Source organism: Bufo bufo, chromosome 3 (assembly GCF_905171765.1).
Source record: "Bufo bufo chromosome 3, aBufBuf1.1, whole genome shotgun sequence".
In the NCBI taxonomy this organism is placed as follows: domain Eukaryota; kingdom Metazoa; phylum Chordata; class Amphibia; order Anura; family Bufonidae; genus Bufo; species Bufo bufo.
The window spans coordinates 283,035,703-283,062,418 of NC_053391.1; the positions used below are offsets into that span (position 1 = coordinate 283,035,703).

A 26,716-nucleotide genomic window follows, 5' to 3' on the forward strand; every position below is an offset into this window, starting at 1 on the left:
AAGAAGAAGAAAGAAGACTAGCCCGGCTGCGCGATCAAGTGGATGAGGTGAGTTACATTTTATTTTTAACCCCACAATTATTTTCCATTATAACCATGTTATAATGGAAAATAATAAAACATACAGAACACCGATCCCAAACCCGAACTTCAGTGAAGAAGTCTGGGTTTGGGTCTAGGTCAGTTTTTTATCACGCGCGTGCAAAACGCATCCGGACCTAATCCTGATACGCTCATCTGCAAAGGGCCTTAGGAAATCGCATTCCTGTGTTTCTAGTTCAAAGTATTTGCCATATCGAGTAGCAATTTCAACTGTGTTTAGTGGAATATCTTTTTAAATGGCTGTGTTCTGCCTCTGTTTACTCATGTGAATTAACAGGATGTTGAATAGTTTAAAACATTCTTAGATATTTGTGTGGAATTACTTTTGGCAATCTCATGACTGCATTTCTTGTTCTGTCACGTTCAGAGCTCACTGGCTTCAGTAAATGATAAATTTATGATTGCTGAAATCGCCACTGATTACTAGAACTAGGGTCTAGAGTCCCCTTTTCCTCATCATTGCACAAAGTATAGGAGTTTGAATGGTCTATGGGACTGACTTTGCATTAGGGTTGTTGCGGGTATCGAAATTTCGATACCCAATCGATACTTTTGTCCCGGTATCGATACGATACCGGGATTTCCGTTTTTTCGATACTGGGCTGCGCTTCTGCGCAGTCTAGTATCTCTGAACATGAGCGCGCTGCTATCGGCGCGCTCATGTTCTCTCTCAGCAGCACGGGGAGAAGGAAGCTGTCCTCCCTCCCCCTGTGCTGCTGCCGCTGCCACCAATGAGAAGAGAGGGGCGGAGGAGGGGCGGCAATGAGAAGAGAGGGGCGGAGGAGGGGCGGCAATGAGAAGAGAGGGGGTGGAGGAGGGGCGGCAATGAGAAGAGAGGGGGTGGAGGAGGGGCGGGCGCACTGCGCCACCAATGATAGGATTACTATCGGAGCGATGGGAGGAGACATCAGCTTCACTAGTGGGCGTTCCTTCTTCCTGCGCTGCGATTGGACAGCGCTACAGCCAGGGAGAAGGAACGCCCACTAGTGAAGCTGATGTCTCCTCCCATCGCTCCGATAGTAATCAGCAGCATGTGGAGCAGGAGAGGAGACAGTAATGGGGCACTGCAGGCGAACGGAGCGGCGCCCAGGACTAAATGGTGAGTGCTGAGACATCGCTGGGCGCCGCTCTGTGTGGCCTGATAGTGAAAGTCAGTCTTTAACACAATACAGGAGGCGGGTGCCGGCAGCAGAATCGCATTGCCGGCACCCTGCCCCTGACAGGGAGCTGCGATCAGCGGCAGTTAACTGCCGCTGATCTGCTAGTACCCGCCTCCTGTATAAAGGGGTAAAATCATTGGTGGTGCAGTGTGCCCCCCCCCCCCCTCAATCCCCCCATCCCATTAAAATCATTGGTGGCACAGTGCGCCGGCCCCTCTCAGCCCTCCAGTATTAAAATCATTGGTGGCAGTGGCCACAGGGACCTCTCCACTCCCCCTCATTGGTGGTGCAGTGGCAGCTTCTGATCGGAGCCCCAGCTGTGTAAGCCTGGGGCTCCGATCGGTTACCATGGCAGCCAGGAAGCCCTGGTTGCCATGGTAACATCCCTGATGCTGTGTGCACAAAGCACAGAGCAGCAGGGACAGTGTGGAGTCCTATTCACCCTGATAGAGATCTATCAGGGTGAATAGGAAAAGGGATGAAAGATCCCAGGTTCTAGCCCCTAAGGGGGAAAATAGTTATTAAATAAAAAGTGAAAAAAAAAAAAACACTAAAATATGAAGTATAAATCACCCCCCTTTTCCCAATTTCACATATAAAATATATAATAAACATATTACATCGCCACGTCAGAAAAGTCCAAACTATTAAAATATAAAAAAAAAATCTAGGTGGTGAATGCCGGAACAGAAAAAATAAAATAAAAACTGCGCGATTCGCCATTTTTAAAAATGAGGAATGCACGTGGCTTTTTTTGTTTATTTTTTTCGCGTGGTATCGAATGGTATCGAGTATCGCAATACTTTTTCATGGTATCGAAACCGAATCAAAAATTTGGTATCGCAACAACTCTACTTTGCATTATAAAGTATAATTAAATTCACAGCTGAAAATAATTATTTTTAAAAGGATAGAATTGATAGAAAAAACATATGTATAATTGGGTAGGCTTTTTAACCCCTTCAGGACATTTTTCACCTTCAGGACAAGGCCTAATTTTGCAAATCTGACATGTCACTTTATGTGATAATAACTTTAAAATGCTTTTTCTTATCCAGACCATTCTAATATTGTTTTCTCGTCACATATTGTACTTCATGACTGTGGCAAAATTTAGTCCAAATATTTCATTTTTATTTATTAAAAAAAAATACAAAATTTACCAAAAAAATTTAGGACGTTAGAAGGCTTAGAAGTTTAGAAGCAAATATTAAAATTTTTAAGAAAATTTCCAAAACCCAATTTATTCAGGACCAGTTCAGTTATGAAGTCACTTTCTGGGGCTACATATTAGAAACCACCCATAAATCACCCCATTTTTGAAACTACACCCCTTCAAGGTATGCAAAATTGATTTTACAAACTTTGTTAACCCTTTAGGTGTTTCACAAGAATTAAAGGAAAATGTAGATGAAATTTCCGAATTTCACTTTTTTGGCAGATTTTCCATTTTAATAAAATAAATTCCGCTAACAAAGCAAGAGTTAACAGCCAAACAAAACTCAATATTTATTACCCTGATTTTGTAATTTACAGAAACACCCAATATGTGGTTGTAAACTGCTGTATGGGCACACGGCAGGGCGCAGAAGAAAAGGATCGCCATATGGTTTTTGGAAGGCAGATTTCACTGGGATAATTTTAAGTTGCCATGTCACATTTGAAGACACCCTGATGCACCCCTAGAGTAGAAACTCCCCAAAAAAGACACCATTTTGGAAACTATGGGATAAGGAGGCAGTTTTGTTGGTACATATCATTTTGGGTTGCTCTATATTACACTTTTTGTGAGGCAAGGTAAAATAGCTGTTTTGGCACAGTTTTATTTTTTGTTATTTACAATGTTCATCTGACAGGTTAGATCATGTGGTATTTTTATAGAGCAGGTTGTTACGGACACGACAATACCAAATATTGTTACAGTTTTATATAATAGTGTCTTCATATTCTGAAAGCCATAGTTTTTGTTTTTATTTTTTGGGCGACTGTCTTATGTAGGGGTTCATTTTTTTATGTATGAGATGACTGTTTGATTGGTACTATTTTAGGGTGCATATGACTTTTTGATCGCTTGGTATTACACTTTTTGTGATGTAAGGTGACAAAAAATAGCTTTTTTGACACTTTTTATTTAAATGTTTTTACGGTGTGCACCTGAGGGGTTAGTTCATGTGATATTTTTATAGAGCAGGTTTTACACATTAATATAATTTTTTGAAACAAGAAAAAAAATATCATGTTTTAGTGTCTCCATAGTCTGAGAGCCATATTTATTTTTATTTTTGGGGTAATTGTCTTAGGTAGGGTATCATTTTTGCGGGATGAAATGACTGTTTGGCACTATTTAGACTTTTTAATCGCTTGCTATTAGGCTAGGTCCACACAACAACATTTGTCGCCTGGCATTTTGTCAAACCAATGTCGCTAGGCAATTTTTATAATGATTGTCTATGGTGTCGCACTGCGACATGCTGCGACAGTTTTCTGCGACTGTCGCGTCGCAGTCATTATAAAAATTGTCACGCGATAAAATGTCGCAGTGTAGTTGTGCCCTATCTGTCGCATGACACATGTGATGTAAGGTGATAAAAAATGTTGGCTTTTTTTACACCGTTTTTATTTTATCTTTTTTACGGTGTTCACCTGAAGGGTTAGATCATGTGGTATTTTTATAGAGCAAGTTGTTACGGACGCGACGATACCTTAGGCTACTTTCATACTCGCGTATGGTGCGGATCCGTTTGTATTATCTTTAACATAGCCAAAACTGATCCGTCTATAACACCATTGAAAGTCAATGGGGGACGGATCCGTTTTCAATTGTGTCAGTGAAAACTGATCCATCCCCATTGACTTACATTGTGTGTCAGGACGGATCCGTTTGGCTCAGTTTCTTCAGACGGACACCAAAACGTTGCAAGTAGCATTTTAGTGTCCGCCTCCACAGCGAAATGGAGGCAAACTGAGCCAAACTGATTCATTCTGAGCAGCTCCTTATCCATTCAGAATACATTGAGGGCAAAACTGATCCGTTTTAGACCTCTTATGAGATCCCTGAACGGATCTCCCAAACGGAAACCAAAACGCCAGTGTGAAAGTAGCCTAATGTCTACTTTTTTTTACATTTAACACAATAAAAGCATTTTATAAACAAAAAAATCATGTTTTAGTGTCTCCATGGTCTGAGCCATAGTGTTTTGTTTTGTTTTTTGCGATCGTCTTAGGTAGGGGGCTTATTTTTTGCGGGATTAGGTGACTGTTAGATTGGTACTATTCTGGGGGGCATACCCTTTTTGATCACTTGGTATTTTAGTGATGTAAGTTTTCATTTTATTTTTTTGACTGTGTTCAACTGAGGGGTTGGGTCATGTGATATTTTTTTTTAGAGCAGGTCGATACGGATGCGACGATACCTAATATGTCTACTTTTTTTATTTTCCCTATTTTTTATTTTTTTTTATTACTATTTTAAATTTTTTTACTTTTTATATTTGTCCCACAGTGGGACTTCACGGCCAGCGCAGCGCGAGGGGCCGATTGAGTCAGAGGGAGCCCCCTCCTCCTGTAAACCCTGCATGTGCCACGGTCAGCGCTGACCTCGGCATGTGAAAGGGTTACTCTGTCGGCATCACCGCATACAGCGATGCTGGTGGATACAGCAGGGGCCCGGCTATCAGTTTCAGCCGGGCCCGTTCTGTGGATCGGGCAGGTGCAGATTCTGCACCCGCCCGATCCCATCACGTACATGCACGTGGGAATGCGGTACGGCAGCACATTCCCCCGCGTACATGTACGTGATGTTGTGGGAAGGGGTTAAAGGGGTGGTTCATTAGGAGAGGCTTTTTGGGCTAATTCACCCGGCATGGGAATCATACTTAGCTGATCACCACTGCTGGGTTCTGGCTTATTAGCTCTGTGGCTGCAGTTCTTGGGTCTCCCCGCATCAACATCCGGTTTGATGCAGTTTATGTAGCCACAGCCAAGCATCACATGATGGGGCACACACAACCGCTGCAGCAGCCACGTGATACTCATCAAACCGAATGTTGATGTGAGGAAGCTCGAGATCTGCTGCAGCAGGAGAGCTAAGGCGCTAGAATCCAGCAGCAGGGTAAGGCCTCATGCACACGACCGTTGTGTGCACCCGTTGCCGTTGTGCCGTTTTCCGTTTTTTTTCACGGACCCATTGACTTTCAATGGGTCCGTGGAAAAAACGGAAAATGCACCGTTTTGCAGCCGCATCCGTGATCCGTGTTTCCTGGCCGTGAAAAAAATATGACCTGTCCTATTTTTTCACGCCCAACGGTTCACGGACCCATTCAAGTCAATGGGTCCGTGAAAGAACACGGATGCACACAAGATTGGCATCCGTGTCCGTGATCCGTGGCCGTAGGTTAGTTTTTATACAGACCGATCCGAAGATCCGTCTGCATAAAGCTTTTTCAAAGCTGAGTTTTCACTTTGTGAAAACTCAGAACCGACAGTATATTCTAACACAGAAGCGTTCCCATGGTGATGGGGACGCTTCTAGTTAGAATACACTACAAACTGTGTACAAGACTGCCCCCTGCTGCCTGGCAGCACCCGATCTCTTACAGGGGGCCGTGATCAGCACAATTAACCCCTCAGGTGCTGCACCTGAAAGGGTTAATTGTACTATCATATCCCCCTGTAAGAGATCAGGGCTGCCAGGCAGCAGGGGGCAGACACCCCCCCCCCTCCCCAGTTTGAATGTCATTGATGGCCAGTGCGGCCCCCTCCCCCCTCTATTGTAATAATTCGTTGGTGGCACAGTGTGCGCCCCCCCTCCCTCTATTGTAATAGTTCGTTGGTGGCACAGTGTGCGCCCCCCATCGGCCCCCCCTCCCTCTATAGCATTAACAACATTGGTGGCCAGTGTGCGGCCTCCCATCTTCCCCCCCCCCCCCCCATCATTGGTGGCAGCGGAGTTCCGATCGGAGTCCCAGTTTAATCGCTGGGGCTCCGATCAGTAACCATGGCAACCAGGACGCTACTACAGTCCTGGTTGCCATGGTTACTTACCAATAGTACAATAGTAGAAGATTCATACTTACCTGCTGCTGCGATGTTCGTGTCCGGCCGGGAGCTCCACCTACTGGTAAGTGACAGCCTCAGGTCTGTGCGGCGCATTGCTAAATGAACTGTCACTTACCAGTAGGAGGAGCTCCCGGCCGGACACGAACATCGCAGCTCCCAGGTAAGTATGAATCTTTTACTATTGTACTATTGCTAGTAACCCGCTGCCACCAATGATCGGGGGGGGGTGGGGGGCGATGGGAGGCCGCACACTGGCCACCAATGTTGTTAATGCTATAGAGGGAGGGGGGGGGGCCGATGGGGGGCGCACACTGTGCCACCAACGATTTATTACAATAGAGGGAGGAAGGGGGGGGGTGTTGGGGCGCACACTGTGCCACCAGCGAATTATTACAATAGAGGGAGGAAGGGGGGGGGGGGCGCACTGGCCACCAATGATATTCAAACTGGGGAGGGGGGGGGTCTGCCCCCTTCTGCCTGGCAGCCCTGATCTCTTACAGGGGGATATGATAGTACAATTAACCCCTTCAGGTGCGGCACTTGAGGGGTTAATTGTGCTGATCACGGCCTCCTGTAAGAGATCGGATGCTGCTAGGCAGCAGGGGGCAATCATGTACACAGTTTGTAGTATATTCTAACTAGAAGCGTCCCCATCACCATGGGAACGCCTCTGTGTTAGAATATACTGTCGGAAATGAGGTTTCACGATCTAACTCATATCCGACAGTATATTCTAACATAGAGGCGTTCCCATGGTAATGGGGACGCTTCAAGTTAAAATATACCATCGGATTGGAGAAAACTCCGATCCGATGGTATAAAAGGGACTCCAGACTTTACATTGAAAGTCAATGGGGACGGATCCGTTTGAAATGGGCACCATATTGTGTCAACGTCAAACGGATCCGTCCCCATTGACTTGCATTGTAATTCAGGACGGATCCGTTTGGCTCCGCACGGCCAGGCGGACACCAAAACGACTTTTTTTTCATGTCCGTGGATCCTCCAAAAATCAAGGAAGACCCACGGACGAAAAAACGGTCACGGATCACGGAAAAACGGGACCCGTTTTTGCGGACCGCAAAAAAATACGTTCGTGTGCAGGAGGCCTAAGTCTGATTCCCTCCGCAAGTCTGGCCAGTTCTGCCCTAAAGATCCCTATCCCTTTTAAGGACATAAAGGTTCTCAAATATAAAGCTGCATTGTGAGCAACACGCAACACAGTGTTGCCTCACTTTTATAGAGACTTCCTCTTTATTATTAGTATATACTGGGACAAAACTTGACTGGTCACTTTTTTCCCTCTTTACTGTACTCCTTTATAGCATCATTTGTGAATAATTAAGTGCGATTTTTCTTCCATAATTTTTGCCATTGTTTTTGATAGTTTTTAAATTTCTAATCTGCAAAGCTCTAGCAATAGTGGTTAAAATTTGGTAATCAACAGTGTGTGTCTACTGCTATCCAATGTTTTTGCTGTCATCAGCAGTAAAGCGAGCAATAAAACTGATCTGCCAACCTTAGAGACTAAAAGCTGTTACCTCTTGGGTAAAACTTCCTCCTCTGAAACTCTTACTCCTAGTAAAATGCAGGGAATTAGCATTTACCACCTTTGTTATATGGAATATGTTGTCAAAAAAACTGGTTAAAGGAGTTTTGCCATCACAGGCAATGGGGGCCTATCGCTAGGATATGCCCCCTATGTCTGATAGGTGCGGGTCCCACCTCTGGGACCTGCACCTAAACGGAGCAGGGAAAGTAGTGGAGGGCGCACTGCACAGGATCCGTCTCTCCGCTTGTCATGCGGACAGACTGATCCGTCTTGTATCTTTTTTCACATTTTTACCGGTCTGTGCATGCCGGTATTTTGAATGCCGGATCCGGCACTAATACATTCCTATGGGGAAAAATGATTGATCCGGCATTTAGGCAAGTCTTCAGTTTTTTTCACTGGAGATAAAACCGTAGCATGCTACGGTTTTCTCTTTTGCCACATCCTGATGCACCCTGAATGGATTACTCTCCATTCAGAATGCATGGGGATATGCCTGATCAGTTCTTTTCCGGTATAAAGCCCTTGTGACGGAACTCTATGCTGGAAAAGAAAAACGCTAGTGTGAAAGTACCCTTAGTTTATAATAATTTGAGCGTTACATTTTCTAAAAATGGGTGGTTTCTATTATGTAAGCTCCTCAAAGTCCCCTCCGAACTGAATTGGTCCTTAAAGGCTTTGTACACCTTCGGGGGGGGGGAATTATTTGGGCTACAAATCATTTTTTCAATTGGTCTTTATTAAAAATGTTCTGCACTGTTTTTCTAGCTGTGTGAATCCTACTTTCACTTTGTGCTGGTCAACTAATAACCCTTATCTTAAATTGCTAAAAGGCCTTAACACTTATTTAAGCCACATTCTTATCAGTAAGATAATGATTGAGCTATAATGAGTGTTAATAAAATCAAAGAAAAGGAGTCTGTCTTTCAGTTCCTGCTACATGCTGCCAATTGAAAAAATGATTTTAGGTCAAAATGAGTACAATGCAATAATCTGAAAAATTGCCCCCAAAGGTGTACAAAACCTTTAACCCCTTAAGGACACAGCCTTTTTACAGCTTAGGACCAGGCCATTTTTTGCAAATCTGACCAGAGTCCCTTTAAGTGCTGATAACTTTAAAACGCTTTGACTTATCCAGGCCGTTCTGAGACGTCACATATTGTACTTCATGACACTGGTAAAATGAAGTAAAAATTATTTTTTTTTTTGCACAAAAATATACCTAATTTAACAAAAAATTTAAAAAATTTAGCAAATTTCAAAGTTTCAGTTTCTCTACTTCTGTAATACATAGTAATACCCCCAAAAATTGTGATGACTTTACATTCCCCATATGTCTACTTCATGTTTGAATTGTTTTGGGAATGATATTTAATTTTTTGGGGATGTTATAAGGCTTAGAAGTTTAGAAGCAAATCTTGAAATTTTTCAGAAATTTACAAAAACTAAATTTTTAGGGACCAGTTCAGGTCTGAAGTCACTTTGCGAGGCTTACATAATAGAAACCACCCAAAAATGACCCCATCTAAGAAACTACACCCCTCAAGGTATTCAAAACTGATTTTACATACGTCGTTAACCCTTTAGGTGTTGCACAAGAGTTATTGGCAAATGGGGATGAAATTTGAGAATTTCATTTTTTTGTCTAATTTTCCATTTTAAACCCATTTTTTCCACTAACAAAGCAAGGGTTAACAGCCAAACAAGACTGTATCTTTATTGCCCTGACTCTGCCGTTTACAGAAACACCCAATATGTGGCCGTACACTACTGTACGGCCACACAGCGGGGCGTAGAGGGAAAGGTGCGCCGTTTGGTTTTTGGAGGGCTGATTTTTATGGACTGGCTTATTTACACCATGTCCCATTTGAAGCCCCCTGATGCACCCCTAGAGTAGAAACTCCCTAAAAGTGACCCCATCTAAGAAACTACACCCCTCAAGGTATTCAAAACAGATTTTACATACGTCGTTAACCCTTTAGGTGTTGCACAAGAGTTATTGGCAAATGGGGATGAAATTTGAGAATTTCATTTTTTTGTCAATTTTCCATTTTAACCCATTTTTTCCACTAATAAAGCAAGGGTTAACAGCCAAACAAGACTGTATCTTTATTGCCCTGACTCTGCCGTTTACAGAAACACCCAATATGTGGCCGTAAACTACTGTACGGCCACACAGCGGGGCGTAGAGGGAAAGGTGCGCCGTTTGGTTTTTGGAGGGCTGATTTTTATGGACTGGTTTATTTACACCATGTCCCATTTGAAGCCCCCTGATGCACCCCTAGAGTAGAAACTCCCTAAAAGTGACCCCATCTAAGAAACTACACCCCTCAAGGTATTCAAAACTGATTTTACATACGTCGTTAACCCTTTAGGTGTTGCACAAGAGTTATTGGCAAATGGGGATGAAATTTGAGAATTTCATTTTTTTGTCTAATTTTCCATTTTAACCCATTTTTTCCACTAACAAAGCAAGGGTTAACAGCCAAACAAGACTGTATCTTTATTGCCCTGACTCTGCCGTTTACAGAAACACCCAATATGTGGCCGTAAACTAATGTACGGCCACACAGCGGGGCGTAGAGTGAAAGGTGCGCCGTTTGGTTTTTGGAGGGCTGATTTTTATGGACCGGTTTATTTACACCGTGTCCTGTTTCAACCCCTCTGATGCACCCCTGGAGTAGAAACTCCCTAAAAGTGACCCCATTTTGGAAACTACGGGATAAGGTGGCATTTTTTTGGGGACTATTTTTAGGGTAAATATGATTTTTGGTTGCTCTATATTACATTTTTGTGAGGCAAGGTTACCAAAAATTTAAATTCTGAAATTTCATCTCCATTTGCCATTAACTGTTGAGGAACACCTAAAGGGTTAATAAAGTTTGTATAATCAGTTTTGAATACCTTGAGGGGTGTAGTTTCTTAGATGGGGTCAGTTTTGGGGAGTTTTTACTCTAGAGTGCATCAGGGGGGCTTCAAAAGGGACATGGTGTCAATAAAAAAGGCCATCAAAATCGGCCTTCCAGAAACCATGTCAGTCCTTTCCTTTTGCGGCCTCCCTTTTACTGATACAGCAGTTTACGACCACAAATGTGGTGTTTCTGTAAACTGCAGTATCAGGGTAATAATCATTAAGTTTTGTTTGGTTGTTAACCCTTGTTTTGTTACCGGAAAAAACGGATTGAAATGGAAAAGTGCCAAAAATAGCGGTTTTGGCACCGTTTTTTATTTTTTATTTTTTTTAACCGTGTTAATCTGGGGGGTTAGGTAATGGGATATTTTTATAGAGGAGATTCTTACGGACGCGGCAATACCTAATAAGTCTACTTTTTTTTTTACAATTATTTAGGTTTTTGACTATATTATCTTTTTTGATACAAATCTTTTTTTTGGGTATCTCTAAAGTCTAAGGGTCATTTTTTTTATTTTTTTTTATCCAATTATCTCATGTGGGGGCTCATTTTTTGCGGGATGAGCGGACGGTTTTATTGGCACTATTTTGGGGGCTATATGACTTTTTTTTTTCGCTTGCTATTAAAGTTTTTGTTATGTAAGGTGACAAAAAAATTCTTTTTTTGCACCTATTTATTTTTTTATTTTTTGACCATGTTAATCTGGGGGGTTGGGTAATGAGGTATTTTTATAGAGGAGATTCTTACGGACGCGGCAATACCTAATAAGTCTACTTTTCTTTACAATTATTTAGGTTTTAGACTATATTATCTTTTTTGATACAAATTATTTTTTGGGTATCTCTAAAGTCTAAGGGTCATTTTTTTTTTTTTTAATTTTTATCCAATTATCTCATGTGGGGGCTCATTTTTTGCGGGATGAGCGGACGGTTTTATTGGCACTATTTTGGGGGCTATTAGACTTTTTGATCGCTTGCTATTAAACTTTTTATTATGTAAGGTGACAAAAAAAAAACTTTTTTTTGCACCTTTTTTTTTTTTTTTTCTTGACCGTGTTAATCTGGGGGGGGTTGGTCATGGGGTAGTTTTATAGAGGAGATTATTACCGACGCGGCGATACCTAATATGTCTACTTTTAATAAATTATTTTAGTTTTTTTGGGTGTCTGGTCTGAGAACCATTTTTTTTTATCCGATGTCAGTGCTAAATTGGGATATAAATTTAGTACTCCATGGAAGTGTGATACTCCCTGAAGCAACCGTCAATGCAGAGGCCCGGATGATCGGGGCACGTGTCGCACTGAGTAGTCGTGTCCTTCCGTATCCCCCTCCTGCGACACACTCTCCACTTTTTTGGGGTTCGTCCCTTCTTTCCAGTATGGGGGACCACACCTGGAAAGTGTTGGCCAGGGACGATCCGGGCACCTACAGTTCCCGAGGTACTCCGGCCTGCTCTTTCCCGGTCCGAAAAGATCAGGGCCTTGAGGACTGCCTCATAGAACTGGAGGAATGTCCCTGTGCTGCCAGCGCTTCGGGATAGTACAAAAGAGTTGTACATGGCAACCTGCACCAAGTCGACCGCAACTTTTTTGTACCATGCCCGGGTTTTGCGCATGGCATTATATGGCTTGAGGACTTGATCAGAGAGATCAACTCCTCCCATATACCGATTGTAGGCGACGATACAATCGGGCTTGAGGACCGTTGCCGCGGTACCTCGCACAGGGACAGGGGTGATGCCGTTACCATGAATTGTGGACAGCATAAGGACATCCCTCTTGTCCTTATACCTGACCAGCAACAGGTTTCCAGTGGTAAGGGCACGGGTCTCACCCCTGGGGATAGGTACCTGGAGGTGGTGGGCAGGGAGGCCGCGTTGATTTTTCCGCACGGTCCCACAAGCGGACGTGGATCTGGCGGCAAGGGACTGGAACAAGGGGATACTGGTATAAAAGTTATCCACGTAAAGGTGGTAACCCTTATCCAGCAGTGGGTGCATAAGGTCCCACACAAGTTTCCCGGTAACACCCAGAGTGGGGGGACATTCTGGGGGTTGAATCCGGGAATCTCGCCCCTCGTACACACAAAATTTGTAAGTGTACCCTGAGGTACTCTCACAAATTTTTTATAGCTTCACGCCATACCTCGCCCGCTTGGAGGGCACATACTGGCGGAAAATGAGTCTCCCCTTGAACGCAATGAGAGACTCATCAACCGCGACCTCCCTTCCAGGTACATAGGCCTCCATGAATTTGGCCACAAAGTGATCGATGACCGGCCGTATCTTATACAGACGGTCATGGGCAGGATCACCTCGGGGGGGGGACATGCTGCATTATCGGAATAATGCAGACATTTCTGGATGGCCTCAAACCGGGAGCGTGTCATGGCTGTACTGTAAAGTGGGGCCTGGTATAGGACGTCCCCACTCCAGTACAGCCTGACACTGGGTTTTTTGACCAGGCCCATATGCAGCACGAGGCCCCAAAATATCCTCATTTCGGCTGCACTGACCGGCGTCCAGCCACTGGGCCTGGCCAAAAAGGAGCCCGGGTGTTGAACGACGAACTGTTGGGCGTACAGATTCGTCTGCTCCACCATCAGATTTACCAGTGGGTCACTGAAAAAATGACAAAAAAAGCCATATTCAGTGTAGCCCACTGTGGAAATCTGGATTCCTGATTGGCCTACAAAATCAGGAATCACGGGCTCGTATCGCTCTGGGCTACACCAGACAAGTTCACCGGCAGGGGGCTCCGGTGGATTTAACTGGTGGGCCGGGAAACCAGTACGAGCCCCAGAGCTGCTCGTACTAGTGTGGGCCACAGGGTCCCTAACATGGCGGTCCCCTTGCTCCGCCTGGCGGCGTCTCCGCCGCCTTGGGGGCTCATCATCATCGCTAGATGATGAGGAGGATGCGGATGACAACAGGAATGTGGGGTCATCCTCATCCTCACTGGGACTCTCTGAGTCGGAGGCAAGCTGGGCATATGCCTCCTCGGCCGAGAACGTCCGGCGGGCCATAGGGGAGTGTGTGTCTGCGTGTATATGTGCGTGTTCTTAACTCTTTATTTTGTGTGCGTGTGTGGGGGGGCACGGGTGTTCACGAACTCACCCTAAAACTAACAGAAAAAAAATCAAATAAACTAACTAAAAAAAGGGCAAAAAATGTGGGGAAAAAAAATCAAAACCGCTGATCAACCGTCCGAAGTTGATCAGCGGTGGGGTGTGCGATGCGCTAACAGTGGCCGGACACTAAGTGCCGGCCACAATCAGCGTACACAAAAAAATAAATAAAAATGCACCCCAAAAAAGGTGGGGGGGGGCAGGGGGGTGGGGGGGGGCAAGTGGCAGCACCCCTGGGGGGTCTAGGGTCACACAGCTGTGCTGTGGACCCCAGACACCCTAACTTAGGGTGATGCAATCAAAGTAAGAAAAGTTCAGAAACTAACTTTCCCTTTTTTTTCCCTGCCTAAACCAAACTTTCCCTATGCTGTCCCTATGTACCTGATGGGGGGTGCTGGGGCACAGATCGGGTCCTGGGGGTGCTGGCAGCGATGGTGGACACACGTGCAGGCAGCTCCTCTCTCCTCCGGCTCCGGAACACAAAAGGAGGAGGAGAGGAGCGCCTGCCTCTTTTGAATTTGGCGCCGGACCGCCCACAGACCAATCAGAAAGCGATCCTGAGTGGTGATGTCACCATCACCACTCAGGATCGCTGGATGGTGATTGGTGGGGTGAAATCACACCACCATCACCATCCTGTTCCGGGTTATCGGGTCTTCAGAGACCCGAACAACCCGGAAACGCGGAAAACCGCAGGTCTGAATTGACCTGCGGTTTTCTGCGATCGCATACATGGGGGGGTCACCGGACCCCCCGGCGCATTTGCCCCAAGTGCCTGCTCAATGATTTGAGCAGGCACGGGGTTCCGATCACCGCCCGCCGCGCGGCGGTGATCGAAAATACACAGGGCGTACATGTACGCCCTGTGTCCTTAAGTACCAGGGCACAAGGGCGTACCTGTACGCCCTATGTCCTTAAGAGGTTAAAGTGAGTTTTGGATTTTTTTTTTTGGAAAGCTTGAAAAATTGCTTCTAAAATTCTAAGCCTTCTAACATCCTAAAAAAAAATAATAATGTCAACATACAGGCAACATATGGTGAATGTTGATTAACTATTTTGTGAGGTATCGCTATCTGTCTTAAAAGCAGAAATTTAGAAAACTGCTAATTTTTCCAAAATTTCTGTAAGTTTTGAACTTTTTTTAAATAAATTATTAGAAACCATATCAACCCAAATTTACCACTAGCGTGGAATATGATGTGTCACGGAAAACAGTCTCTTAATTGCTTGGATAAGTAAAAGCATTCCAAATGTACTACCACATAAAGTGACACATTCACACAAGCCGATTATTTGGAACGGCCCTAGTGCTTCTGTATCTTCACTCTTCTGGAGATTGGAAAATCTCTTTAAACAATACGTTGTGTCGTGCATTAACTACTATAATCCTCAACTTAAACTAGGTCGGTATATAGGTGGTTGTCTTTTCTGTGAACTCTTAAAGGGAATCTGTCAGCTCCGATACACCCCCAAACTAGAGTAAGCAGTGTTTAGTGTAAGGGGTGCTGAGTCAGATTTTTTTAATTTTTCATACTTATTAACATTCAGATGCTGTACCCCAACAAATCAACAGAAAAATACATAGAGTACTCCTCTTTGAGCCCTCTCCATTGTGTTTGTGAGGTCAGGAGTCCTTTTAATGCATTTTACTGCTGGTTTGTGGGAGCACAGCACTGGACTGCAAATGAGTATGAAGAAAGAAAAGAATTACATAATCGGACTCGGCACCATTTACAATACACACAGCTTACTTTGGGGGTATTCCTGTTAAACTAGAATTACTACTTTATTAGCTGCGGACAGCACTCTGTGTGCTGTCCGCATCCGTTGCTCTGTTCCGCGGCCACGCAAAAATTATGATTCTTGTCCGTTTTGCATTTCTATAATGGGCCTCATGTTCCGTTACGCAAATTGCGGAAGGCACACGGGCGGCATCCGTTTCTTGCAGATCCGCAACTTGCGGACCGCAAAAAATGGCACTGTCGTGTGAACAAGCCCTTAATCTGAAAATAGTGTCTGTCACTTTTAAGTAGGTGACTTCTTTTGGTTTTGGTATTCCAATCCTTGTCTGTTGTCATATCCTTTTTCTATCTGTAGAATGGTGCAGAGGCATATGTACATTCTGTTAGTTTGGCCTGTGGCTGCTGCCTCACATGTCACACATTTTCCTTCATAATCCACATGTAGATATTGATCAACTGAAGCTCATTTTGAGGTTGGTTGGAACCCCTGAGTCAGAGCTCCTGCAGAAAATCTCCTCGGAGGCTGTGAGTGTGTTTAATATGTCACAACAGATATTAAGAATAAGCTGCAACTTGAGCTACAACGTTTCAGACATTGCTAATCTATGGATGTTTTAAATTAATGGGATTTCACATGCATAGCTGCCCAAATTTTAACAAATAAAAAAAATATATTTTCAGAGGCTATGTTGCGGGCTATAGTGACACTGTAATAAATGCATTGGGTATTTTACAAATCAATTATTTAGGCCTCTTTCACACGGGCGTTGCGAGAAAATGTGCGGGTGCGTTGCGATTTTTCCGCGCGAGTGCAAAACATTGTAATGCGTTATGCACTCGCGTGAGAAATTTCGGCATGTTTGGTACCCAAACCCGAACTTCTTCACAGAAGTTCGGGCTTGGGATCGGTGTTCTGTAGATTGTATTATTTTCCCTTATAATATGGTTAAAAAATAAAAAAAAATTTAACTCACCTTAATCCACTTGAACGCGCAGCCGGCATCTCTTCTGTCTTCTTTCTTTGCTGTGTGCAGGAAAAGGACCTGTGGTGACGTCCCTCCGGTCATCACAAAGATCATGTGACGGACCATGTGATGACCGGAGTGACGTCACCACAGGTCCTTTTCATGCACAAAGCAAAGAAAGAAGACAGAAGAGATGCCGGCTGTGCGATCAAGTGGATTAAGGTGAGTTTAATTTTTTTTTATATTTTTTTTTTACCCCTCCAGCGCTATTTTACTTAGCATTCTGTATTCAGAATGCTATTATTTTCCCTTATAACCATGTTATAAGGGGAAAATAATAATGATCCGGTCTCCATCCCGATCGTCTCCTAGCAACCGTGCGTGAAAATCGCACCGCATCCGCACTTGCTTGCGGATGCTTGCGATTTCCACGCAACCCCATTGATTTCTATGGGGCCTGCGTTACTTGAAAAACGCACAAAATAGAGCATGCTGCGATTTTCACGCAACGCACAAGTGATGCGTGAAAATCACCGCTCATGTGAACAGCCCCATAGAAATGAATGGGTCGGGATTCAGTGCGGGTGCAATGCGTTCAACTCACGCATCGCATCCGCGCGGAATACTCGCCCGTGTGAAAGGGTCCTTAGTATTAAAGTGAATAAAAGTGATCAAAAAGTCACACACACCCCAAAATGGTATTAATAAAAAGTACAGATTGCCCCACAACAAAAACTACGAATATATCGAATCTCGAATCCTACGAATCCTGTACATAATTGTGTGAACGGTGTAAGAAACAAAGTCAGACCGCGTCAGTTTTTCTGAACCTCCACCTCCCAGTCACGGTCGCACCCTATATGACCGCGATGACCCCTGCTCCTATCACTACAGAACATACAGGGTAATACAGCGCCACATACCTCTTACATCCAGTGACGTCTCCTTTGATGTAGATGTTCTCTTTCCTCATCTTCTCCTTTCAGACCACCATTTTTCAGGCATTTTTCGTCTCTGCAGTTGGACAAAAAAAAAATCTTAGTTTACTACTTTTCCATCATCCTCCCATCTTCTGGACAAATCATCCTAACACCCCCAATACCGTTCCGCTGTGCTCCCCAATACTTTACTGCAGAAACAGATAATACCCCTGATAATACTAGTACCACACAGAGCCCCCCATATAAAATACCCCTTCTTTGTGGCCTCAGTAGATGCCCCCATAGTGCCCCCCAATAATGTGCCAATAAGAAGTGGCCCCACAGTGCCACCCAATAATGTGCCAGTAAGTGTCCCCATAGATGCCCCCCTAATCACGTGCCAGTATCAAGTGCGGAGTGCCTCTCTCCCCCCCCCATGTGCCGGTATCATAGTGCCATCTCCCCCCCAATGTGCCAGTATTATAGTGCCATCTCCCCCCATAATGTGCCAGTATCATAGTGCCATCTCCCCACCAATGTGCCAGTATCATAGTGCCATCTCCCCCCATAATGTGCCAGTATCATAGTGCCATCTCCCCCCATAATGTGCCAGTATCATAGTGCCATGTCCCCTTATAATGTGCCAGTATCATAGTGCCATCTCCCCTCATAATGTGCCAGTATCATAGTGCCTCCCCCTCCAATGTGCCAGTAGTATCAGTGCCATCTCCCCCCATAATGTGCCAGTGTCATAGTGCCTCCCCCCCCCCCCCAATGTGCCAGTAGTATCATAGTGCCTCTCACCTCTCCCCCTGGCATCCACAGATCCCCCACCCCATAACAGTGCCATCCACAGACCCCACCCCATAACAGTGCCATCCACAGACCCCCCCCCCCCCACCCCTTAACAGTGTCACCCAGTACAGTTATAAAATGTGTAATTCAATTATTAATGATTCATGCTGCCCCCACTGTAGTATAACATTCAATATATCCTACTCACAGGGCTACTGATATCGTAATGCAGGCCGGCCGGGCAGACGAGCGGCAGCGTCACTGACTGACGTCACCTGCCTGCGCCGCCTACTTTATGAATGAAGCAGGCGGCGCAGGCAGGTAACGTCAGTCAGTCACTCTGCTGCTCGTCTGCCCGGCCGGCCTGCATTACGATATCAGTAGCCCTGTGAGGATATATTGAATGTTATACTACAGAGGGGGCAGCATGAATCATTTGGATTCGTATCCGGTAAATTACGTAGGGATTCGAGTCCACGAATCCAGCAAGATTCAAGGGATTCGTGGATTCGACGAATCCCCCGTCCCATCTCTAGTTATAAGGATCAGAATATAGCGATGAAAAGAAAAACTTTTTTTTTTCAGTGTTAAAACGCAAGAAAAACTAATACAAATAGGGTATCGCCATAATTGTACTGACCTGGAGAATGAAGTTAACAGGTCAGTTTTACCACTTGGGGAACGCCATAAAAACAAAACCCATAAAACTGTAGCAGAAATGCGATTAACCCGCCCCCCCATTTCACTCCTTTTTTTTTTTTCAAACTTTCAACTACACCTGATGCAATATTAAATGATGCCATTAGAAAGTGCATCTTGTCCCAAAAAAGGCCTCATACTGCTAATGTGAACAGGGGGAAAAAATTATGGCACCGGAAAGGCAAGGAGTAAAAAAAAGAAAAATGAAAAAAATAATAAACTCTGAGGGTGAAGGGGTTAAGCACATTTGCTCCTCAGGCATTGAATGACACAGTTAAAGCATTCCTACGTGCCCGTCAGTCCTCCTTTAAGCCAAGGGGTTGTCTCACTTCAGAAAATAGATTTTCTCTTGTATACAAGCCACTTGCTAATGTATTGTTGTTATCCATATAATTGCTGACTGGATTCATTTTTCCATCACGTTACACTGCTCGTTCAATGGTTACGACCACCCTGCAATCCATCAGTGATGTTCGTGCTTGCACACTAGCAATAAAAAGCCTGCATCTATGATGGCCGGGACCATGGGAGAGCACATAAGCTAGTGCTTTTTCCTATAAAGTGCAAGCACGGCCACTACTGCTGGATTGCACGGTGGTCGTAACCATGGAAACAAGCAGTGTATTATGTGATGGAAAAATGAATCCGGCCAGCAAAGAAAGCAATATGGATAATAATACATTAGCAAGTAGATTGTATGAACTTCTTCTACATAGCAAGTGCTCTTTGCTTAAGTGAGACAAACCCTTTAAGGTAATCAAGCATTATAACTGCATTGAGAAATTCTGCGTTTTGTTGCTGTGATTTTCAATGCGATTGCATATTTATAGGTAAAATAACTTAAATATGTTTCACCTGTATAAAGCAAAACACAAGTGCTTTTTCCCTGTGTGGTTTTATGTGAATATACTTTTAAAAGAAACTTTTGATATGTCATAGTAACACATCAAGTGTTTTGATTCGCAGGGCATGTGTGCGGAGACCCTGGCTAATTGCTAAAACGAAGAGAAAGAAGCGCTTACCTAGAGTGCTGTCTCTCCTTGCTGCCGGATCAGTTTTGTCCTAATGCATTCTGAATGGAAAAGTATCTGGTTAGAATGCATCAGTTTGCCTCCGTTCAGTCACTATTCCGCTCTGGAGGCGGACACCAAAACGCTGCCTGCAGCGTTTTGCTGTCCGCCTGATTAAGCGGAGCCAAACGGATCCGTCCTGGCACACATAGTCAATGGGGACGTATACGTTTTCTCTGACGCAACAGAAAACGGATCCGTCCCCAATTGACTTTCAATGGTGTTCAAGACTGATCCGTCATGGCTATAGAAGACATAATACAACCGGATTGTATTATTGTAACGGAAGCGTTTTTGCAGATCCATGACTGATATGCAAAAAACGCTAGTGTGAAAGTAGCTTAAGGCATAACTGTCATTACTTCTCCAATTTTTCAATATCTCTGCAGTTTCTCTTTAAAGTGATACTCCAGTTTTTGTTTGTTTATATAATGGGAAATCATACACCTTTCTAATGTTTTTGAAATTTTGCATACATACTCTTCATCAAGAATTTGACTTCTGTATGCACAGTAGAATCGTATAGCCATGGATCAGTCCTGTGTAATTTGTCCATGGCCTAACAGCATTTGCCCTGTGATATCCTTCATGTCATGTGACCCCTGACATTCAGTAAGCCACAGTGTTACATGATACGTACCGTCTTTCCCCGAAAATAAGACATCCCCCGAAAATAAGACCTACCTCTAGTTTTGCCTATCCCTGTAATATAAGGCATCCCCCTGAAAATAAGGCCTCCCCGATAATAAAGCCTCCCCCGAAAATAAGGCCTCCTAGATTATAAAGCACCCCCCGAAAATAAGGCCTCCCCGATTATAAAGCACCCCCCGAAAATAAGGCCTCCCCGATTATAAAGCATCCCACCCCAGAATGTAAGGACCCCGCTACCCTACCGTAAGGAGTCTTATACCTCTGGACCCTACAGGTGCCGCCACGCAGCTCACTGATTGGCCGCAGAGCCCGCGCCGCCGCCAGGACACGCTTCCGCCTTCTTCCGCCCGCTGCTCGCTCTGCCCTGACAACTTGGCTGGCACGGACATACAGGGGACGGGGTGACAGGTGGGGGGGGGGATATGTGATGGAAGGTGGGGGATGTCTGGTGAAGGTGGGGGGGGGACTAAAAACGGTAATTAAAATGACACAGGGTGATCAGGGTGGGGAGGGGGATCATTTAAAATGACACAGGGTGATCAGAGGGGGGAATCAAAATGACACAGGGTGATCAGATAAGGGAATCAAAATGACACAGGGTGATCAGGGTGGGGAGGGGGATCATTTAAAATTACACAGGGGGATCAGAGGGGGGAATCAAAATGACACAGGAGGATCAGAAGGGGGTACTAAAATGCTATAGTAATCCCCCCCTCTGATTCTCCTGTACCATTTTGATTCCCCCTTCTGATCCCCCTGTGTCATTTTAAGTGATCTTCCTCCCCACCCGGATACCCCTGTGCCATTTTAAGTGATCCCCCTCCCCACCCTGATACCCCTGTGCCATTTTAAGTAATCCCCCTCCCCACCCTGATACCCCTGTGCCATTTTCTTTTTTTTTACCCCTAGACATGAGCGCAAAAAGAAAGAGCTACTCCATAGAGTATAAGAAAGGAATCGTGGAAGACTCTTGGGGCCAAAATCTTACTGCTTTCTGCAAAGAGAAGATGTTGAGTATCCGATTGGTCCGAAAATGGCGAGCAGAGTATGGTAACCTCATTGAACATGTGGAGAAGGGAAATGCTAAAAAGCGCAAGTGTGGATCAGGTCGGCAACCATTATTTTCCGAGCTGGAAGATCTCATCTGTGAATGGGTTGTTGACAGGAGAGCAAAGGCTTTGGTTGTGAATAGGGCTCAGATTCAAGAATTTGCCCTTGCAATGGCACCACAGTTTGACATAGCCCCCGAAGACTTCAAAGCATCACAACACTGGCTGGATAATTTCCTTCAGCGAAGTGAACTGTCTTTAAGAAGATCCACAACATTGTTTAGGCTGGAAGATGCTCAAGCTATTAAGCGAGCACTTGCATTCAAGTCATTTATTGATGATGCTGACTTCTCTAAATACAATCTTTCCAACATGATTGCTATGGATGAAACTGCAGTGTTTATGGCCCAATCATCTCAAACAACAATTGAACAGCGGGGTGCCTCCTCAGTGTACATTCCCTCCACTGCTTACGAAAGTGCACGTGTTACCTGTATTTTGGCAATTCGTCTTGATGGCACTAAAATCCCACCTTTAATCATTTCTAAGGGCAAGAAGGAAAATATTGAACGTGCTTCAGGCATTTTTATTCTTGAAACTGAAAAAGCCTGGGCCACACAAGCCGTTATAAGGAAGTGGGTCGATTTAATGCTGCCACTTGTTTTGCGGGGTGGCCAAAGAGGTCTGCTAGTCTGGGATGCAGCCAGCACTCACCGCGCTAAAGACATGAAGAAATTTCTTAACGAAAGAAAAATAGATCAAATAATGATTCCTGCAGGAATGACGGCCTATCTCCAGACTCTTGATATTGCAATAAACAAGCCATTCAAGGACAATTTGCGCTTAGAAATTAATGACTGCATTGAAAATAGAATGGAGAGAAATCGGCGTGGAAACTTTGTGAAACCTAAACTGCAAGAGGTTGTGACTTGGGTGAAGAATTCATGGGAGAAAATCACTGACAGTTGCATTGCAAATGCACTACGAGCAGGCTACCTTGACAAGAAGTACTCATTTAAGGACAGTGCTATTGCTAAACATGAGAGATTTGGTCCACTGATTCTGAAAGAAATGGAGTCACAAGAAATTGACCAGGAAATTCAGGGTTTGGATTGTTATGATGATGTTCCAGAAGATGATGACATGACTGTCATTGAATAAATCTTACTTTGTGTTCATACGGTACCGGTAAATACCGGTATCAGTAAATGTACCATAGATTGTTGTACATGGAAATAATGGTACTGTAGTAACAAGAAATTCTTGATACCGTAGGATTCACAGTTTGTCTGGTTATGCTGGTTTGTGATGACAACTACTACCGTACCGTATACATGTACGTAATAAATTTCCTTTTTTTTGTTCAACAATAAATGTGTACCATATTTTTCTTCATGGAAAAATAAGACATCCCCTGAAAATAAGACCTAGCGAATCTTTGGGAGCAAAAATTAATATAAGACACTGTCTTATTTTCGGGGAAACAGGGTATGTGCTGGTTGAACACACAAGACAAATACATGTCATAACTAAGGCTACTTTCACACTGGTGTTTTGGCTTTCCGTTTGTGAGATCCGTTCAGGGCTCTCACAAGCGGTCCAAAACGGATCAGTTTTGCCCTAATGCATTCTGAATGGAAAAGGATCCACTGAGAAAGCATCAGTTTGCCTCCATTCTGTCTCAATTCCACTTTGGAGGCGGACACCAAAACGCTGCTTGCAGCATTTTGCTGTCCGTCTGACGAAACTGAGCCAAACAGATCCATTCTGACACACAATGTAAGTCAATGGGGACGGATCCGTTTTCTATGACACAATCTGGCACAATAGAAAACTGATCCGTCCTCCATTGACTTTCAATTGTGTTCAAGACAGATTCATCTTGGCTATGTTAAAGATAATACAAACTGATCCATTCTGAACGGATGCAGACGTTTGTATTATCTGAACGGATCCGTCTGTGCAGATCCATGACTGATCCGCACCAAACACGAGTGTGAAAGTAGACTGAGTAGGACTACTGATGGAATAATGATTTTCACCATGTCTTCTCCAATGGATGCTTTGCACATAACTAAAAACGGGCCATACCATGGGTTTTGGGTTTTTTCTTTAAAGGCACCTGTTCTGCAAACAAAATATTGTGCATCTCTGTGAATCAGGATATCATTGAAAACTTTATGTATTTCAGTAATTCAATTCAAAAAGTAAAACTCATGGTGATCTATTTCAAGTATTTATTTCTTTTAATGTTGTTGATTATGGCTTACAGCTAATGAAACCCCAAAAGTTAGTATTTCAGAAAATGTAACTATTGTACAACACTAATTAACCTTCCTTCTGGGTTCATTTTCGCTGCCAGGAGCTGTAACCCCGAGTCACGCTCGGGGTAACATTGCAGAGCTGTCAGCGGAGTCCCCTTACCTTCTCCTGGCGATCCAGCAATGTCCTTTGCTTAGAGCGCCGGCATCTGACTTCCTGGTTCCGTTCCCTTCGAGCAGCAGCGGCGCATTGGAGCGGAACTGAGCGGGAAATTCAAAAGTGACATAAACATAAAAGTGACACACTCACATAAGAGGTTATACATTGTAATCTGAGAGGATTACACTGTATCACCTCAGATCTGACACTTGATCACTGTACAGTGCCCCTTGCCTGCCATTTTACTGTCATTTGTGCCCATGAAATATTTATTACATGGCATCAAAAAAGCGCAACTTTACTACAAAAGCGCTTTTGGACTAGTTGAGTGACACGGAGGTGCTCGTAGAACTGAGCGATAGTGAGTTGTGGGGAGATTTGTCGTCTGACACTGATCTGGCAAGTGACAGCGGCGATGATCCTGCACTTGACCTCAGCCATGTGCGCACTTGGTGCCCTATTGACTGCGATACGGACCAGGTAGCGCCCCCAAGATTCCCATTCACTGGATCACCTGGGATGAAGGTAGATGTTGAGCGTGACAACCCTCTGGCATACCTGCAATTATTCCTTACTGAGGAGTTAATTGAAAAAATTGTCACGGAGACAAATCGCTACCAAGAGCAGCAATCCGCTACGCTGCATGCCACGTTTTCCAGAAGCAGAAAGTGGGAACCGGTGACCAAAGAGGACATGTAGCAGTTTCTGGGACTCATCATTCTGCAGGGGGTGATGGGGAAACCGCTCCAGAAATGGTACTGGACCACCAATAAGTTACTGGCCACTCCATTTTTTGGCACCGTGATGTCAGAATACCGGTTTTCCCTCATCATGAAGTATTTCCACTTCACGAACAATGAAGAATTTGATGAGGCCACGCATCCTGCGCCCAAACTAAAAAAAAATCTGGGAGGTATGGCAAATTATTGTGACCAATTTCCAGCGGACCTACGTGCCAGAAAGGGACGTCAGCGTAGATGAAAGTTTGATGGCCTACAAGGAACGCCTAAGCTGGATACAATACATTGCATCAAAAAGAGCACGGTTTGGCATCAAATCCTACATGCTCTGCGAGTCATCCACTGGGTACATCTGGAATTCGGTCATTTACACCGGTAAAGGCACGAAGTTCAACCCCAGGTACAGCGGCTATGGGATGGCCACATCATCTGTCCTTACACTGCTGAAGCCATTGCTGAACCAGGGATATTGTGTGACCACGGACAATTTCTACACGTCTCCAGAACTGTATGAGGTTTTGCTACAAAACAAGACTGATGCATATGGTACCATTAGGCCTAACCGACGTGACATGCCGTCTATGTTTGCCAAGAAAAAATCTAAACCAGAGAAATGGTTGCCTGGTAGAAGGGTAAGATGATGGCAATGCGATGGCGAGACAAGGACATGTGTCTCATGAGTACTGTGCACAAATCCTCTACTGCCATGGTCCACACAAAAGGTGGGAAAGATGTGCTGAAGCCGCAAGTGATCGACTATAATAACACCATGGGAGGTGTCGACAGAGCCGATCAGGCAATTACATTTTATCCGGCTATGCGCAAACAGCAAAAAAATATATTATAAGAAGATCTTCTGGCATCTTCTGGAACAATGCCTTTGGAATGCATATATCCTGCACAGAGTAAAGAGTGACAAGCCTCTTGTTCATTCTGAGTTTATATGGAAGGTGGTTGACGCCATAAGTAGCTGAGAACAGACCTGGACGTCGTGCTGTTGACGTTGTCAACCCAGAATGCCTGACTGGTCGTCACTTTATGGACTACATCCCGCCAACCACAAAAAAGGCAGCACCTACCAGGATGTGCATGGTTTGCTGCTCAAAGAGAGATGGCAATGGAAAGAAACTCCGAAAAGAAACCAGGTTCCATTGTCCTGATTTGTGACAAATTTAATTATTTTCTATTACATTATTGAAAAAAAATTATATTATTTATTAGATTATAATTCATGATTTTGTGTTTCAAACTTTATCATATCTGGGATGTCTACTAGAGTCTTGTTTGGTCAGGTTTAAGTAAGTAATTACTAAGAATTGCAGGCCTACAATACATAACACCAAATTTCCATGCAAAAAATTGTACCACTTTTGGTACAACATTCCTGACATAATCATACCACCAGGGAGGTTAAAGAAATGATTAACACGAGCATTCTTATCCGAGGCTGCCCCACACACTCTGCCATGATCAGCAAAAGGGGCCCGGCTGATACTGCCCCCCTGCTACATCTGCCAGCATCGATGAAAACACAGATGCCGGCGGATTAACCCCCTGTTTGCAACGGTCACGCTGACCACGGCATAGAGGGGGTCTGCAAACAGCTTGTACATCCCCATTGGGTCCCCGTGCTGCGGTGACAGGGACCCGATGGTTGCTATTAGGGATCGACCGATTATCGGATTTACCGATAGTAATGATTTTCAAAGTTATCGGTATCTGCATCTAACGTTGCCGATAATGCAACCAGCACTCG

General features: G+C 44.3%; 1 protein-coding gene across 1 annotated transcript in view; it reads left to right on the forward strand.

Annotated features, from left to right (window-relative positions):
- Positions 1-26,716, forward strand: part of LOC120995148 (mitogen-activated protein kinase 14-like) — a 386,582-nt gene that overhangs the window by 290,339 nt on the left and 69,527 nt on the right. The window contains 1 exon segment of the mRNA XM_040424160.1: positions 16,096-16,175. Within this exon segment, the coding sequence (XP_040280094.1) occupies positions 16,096-16,175 (80 nt within the window).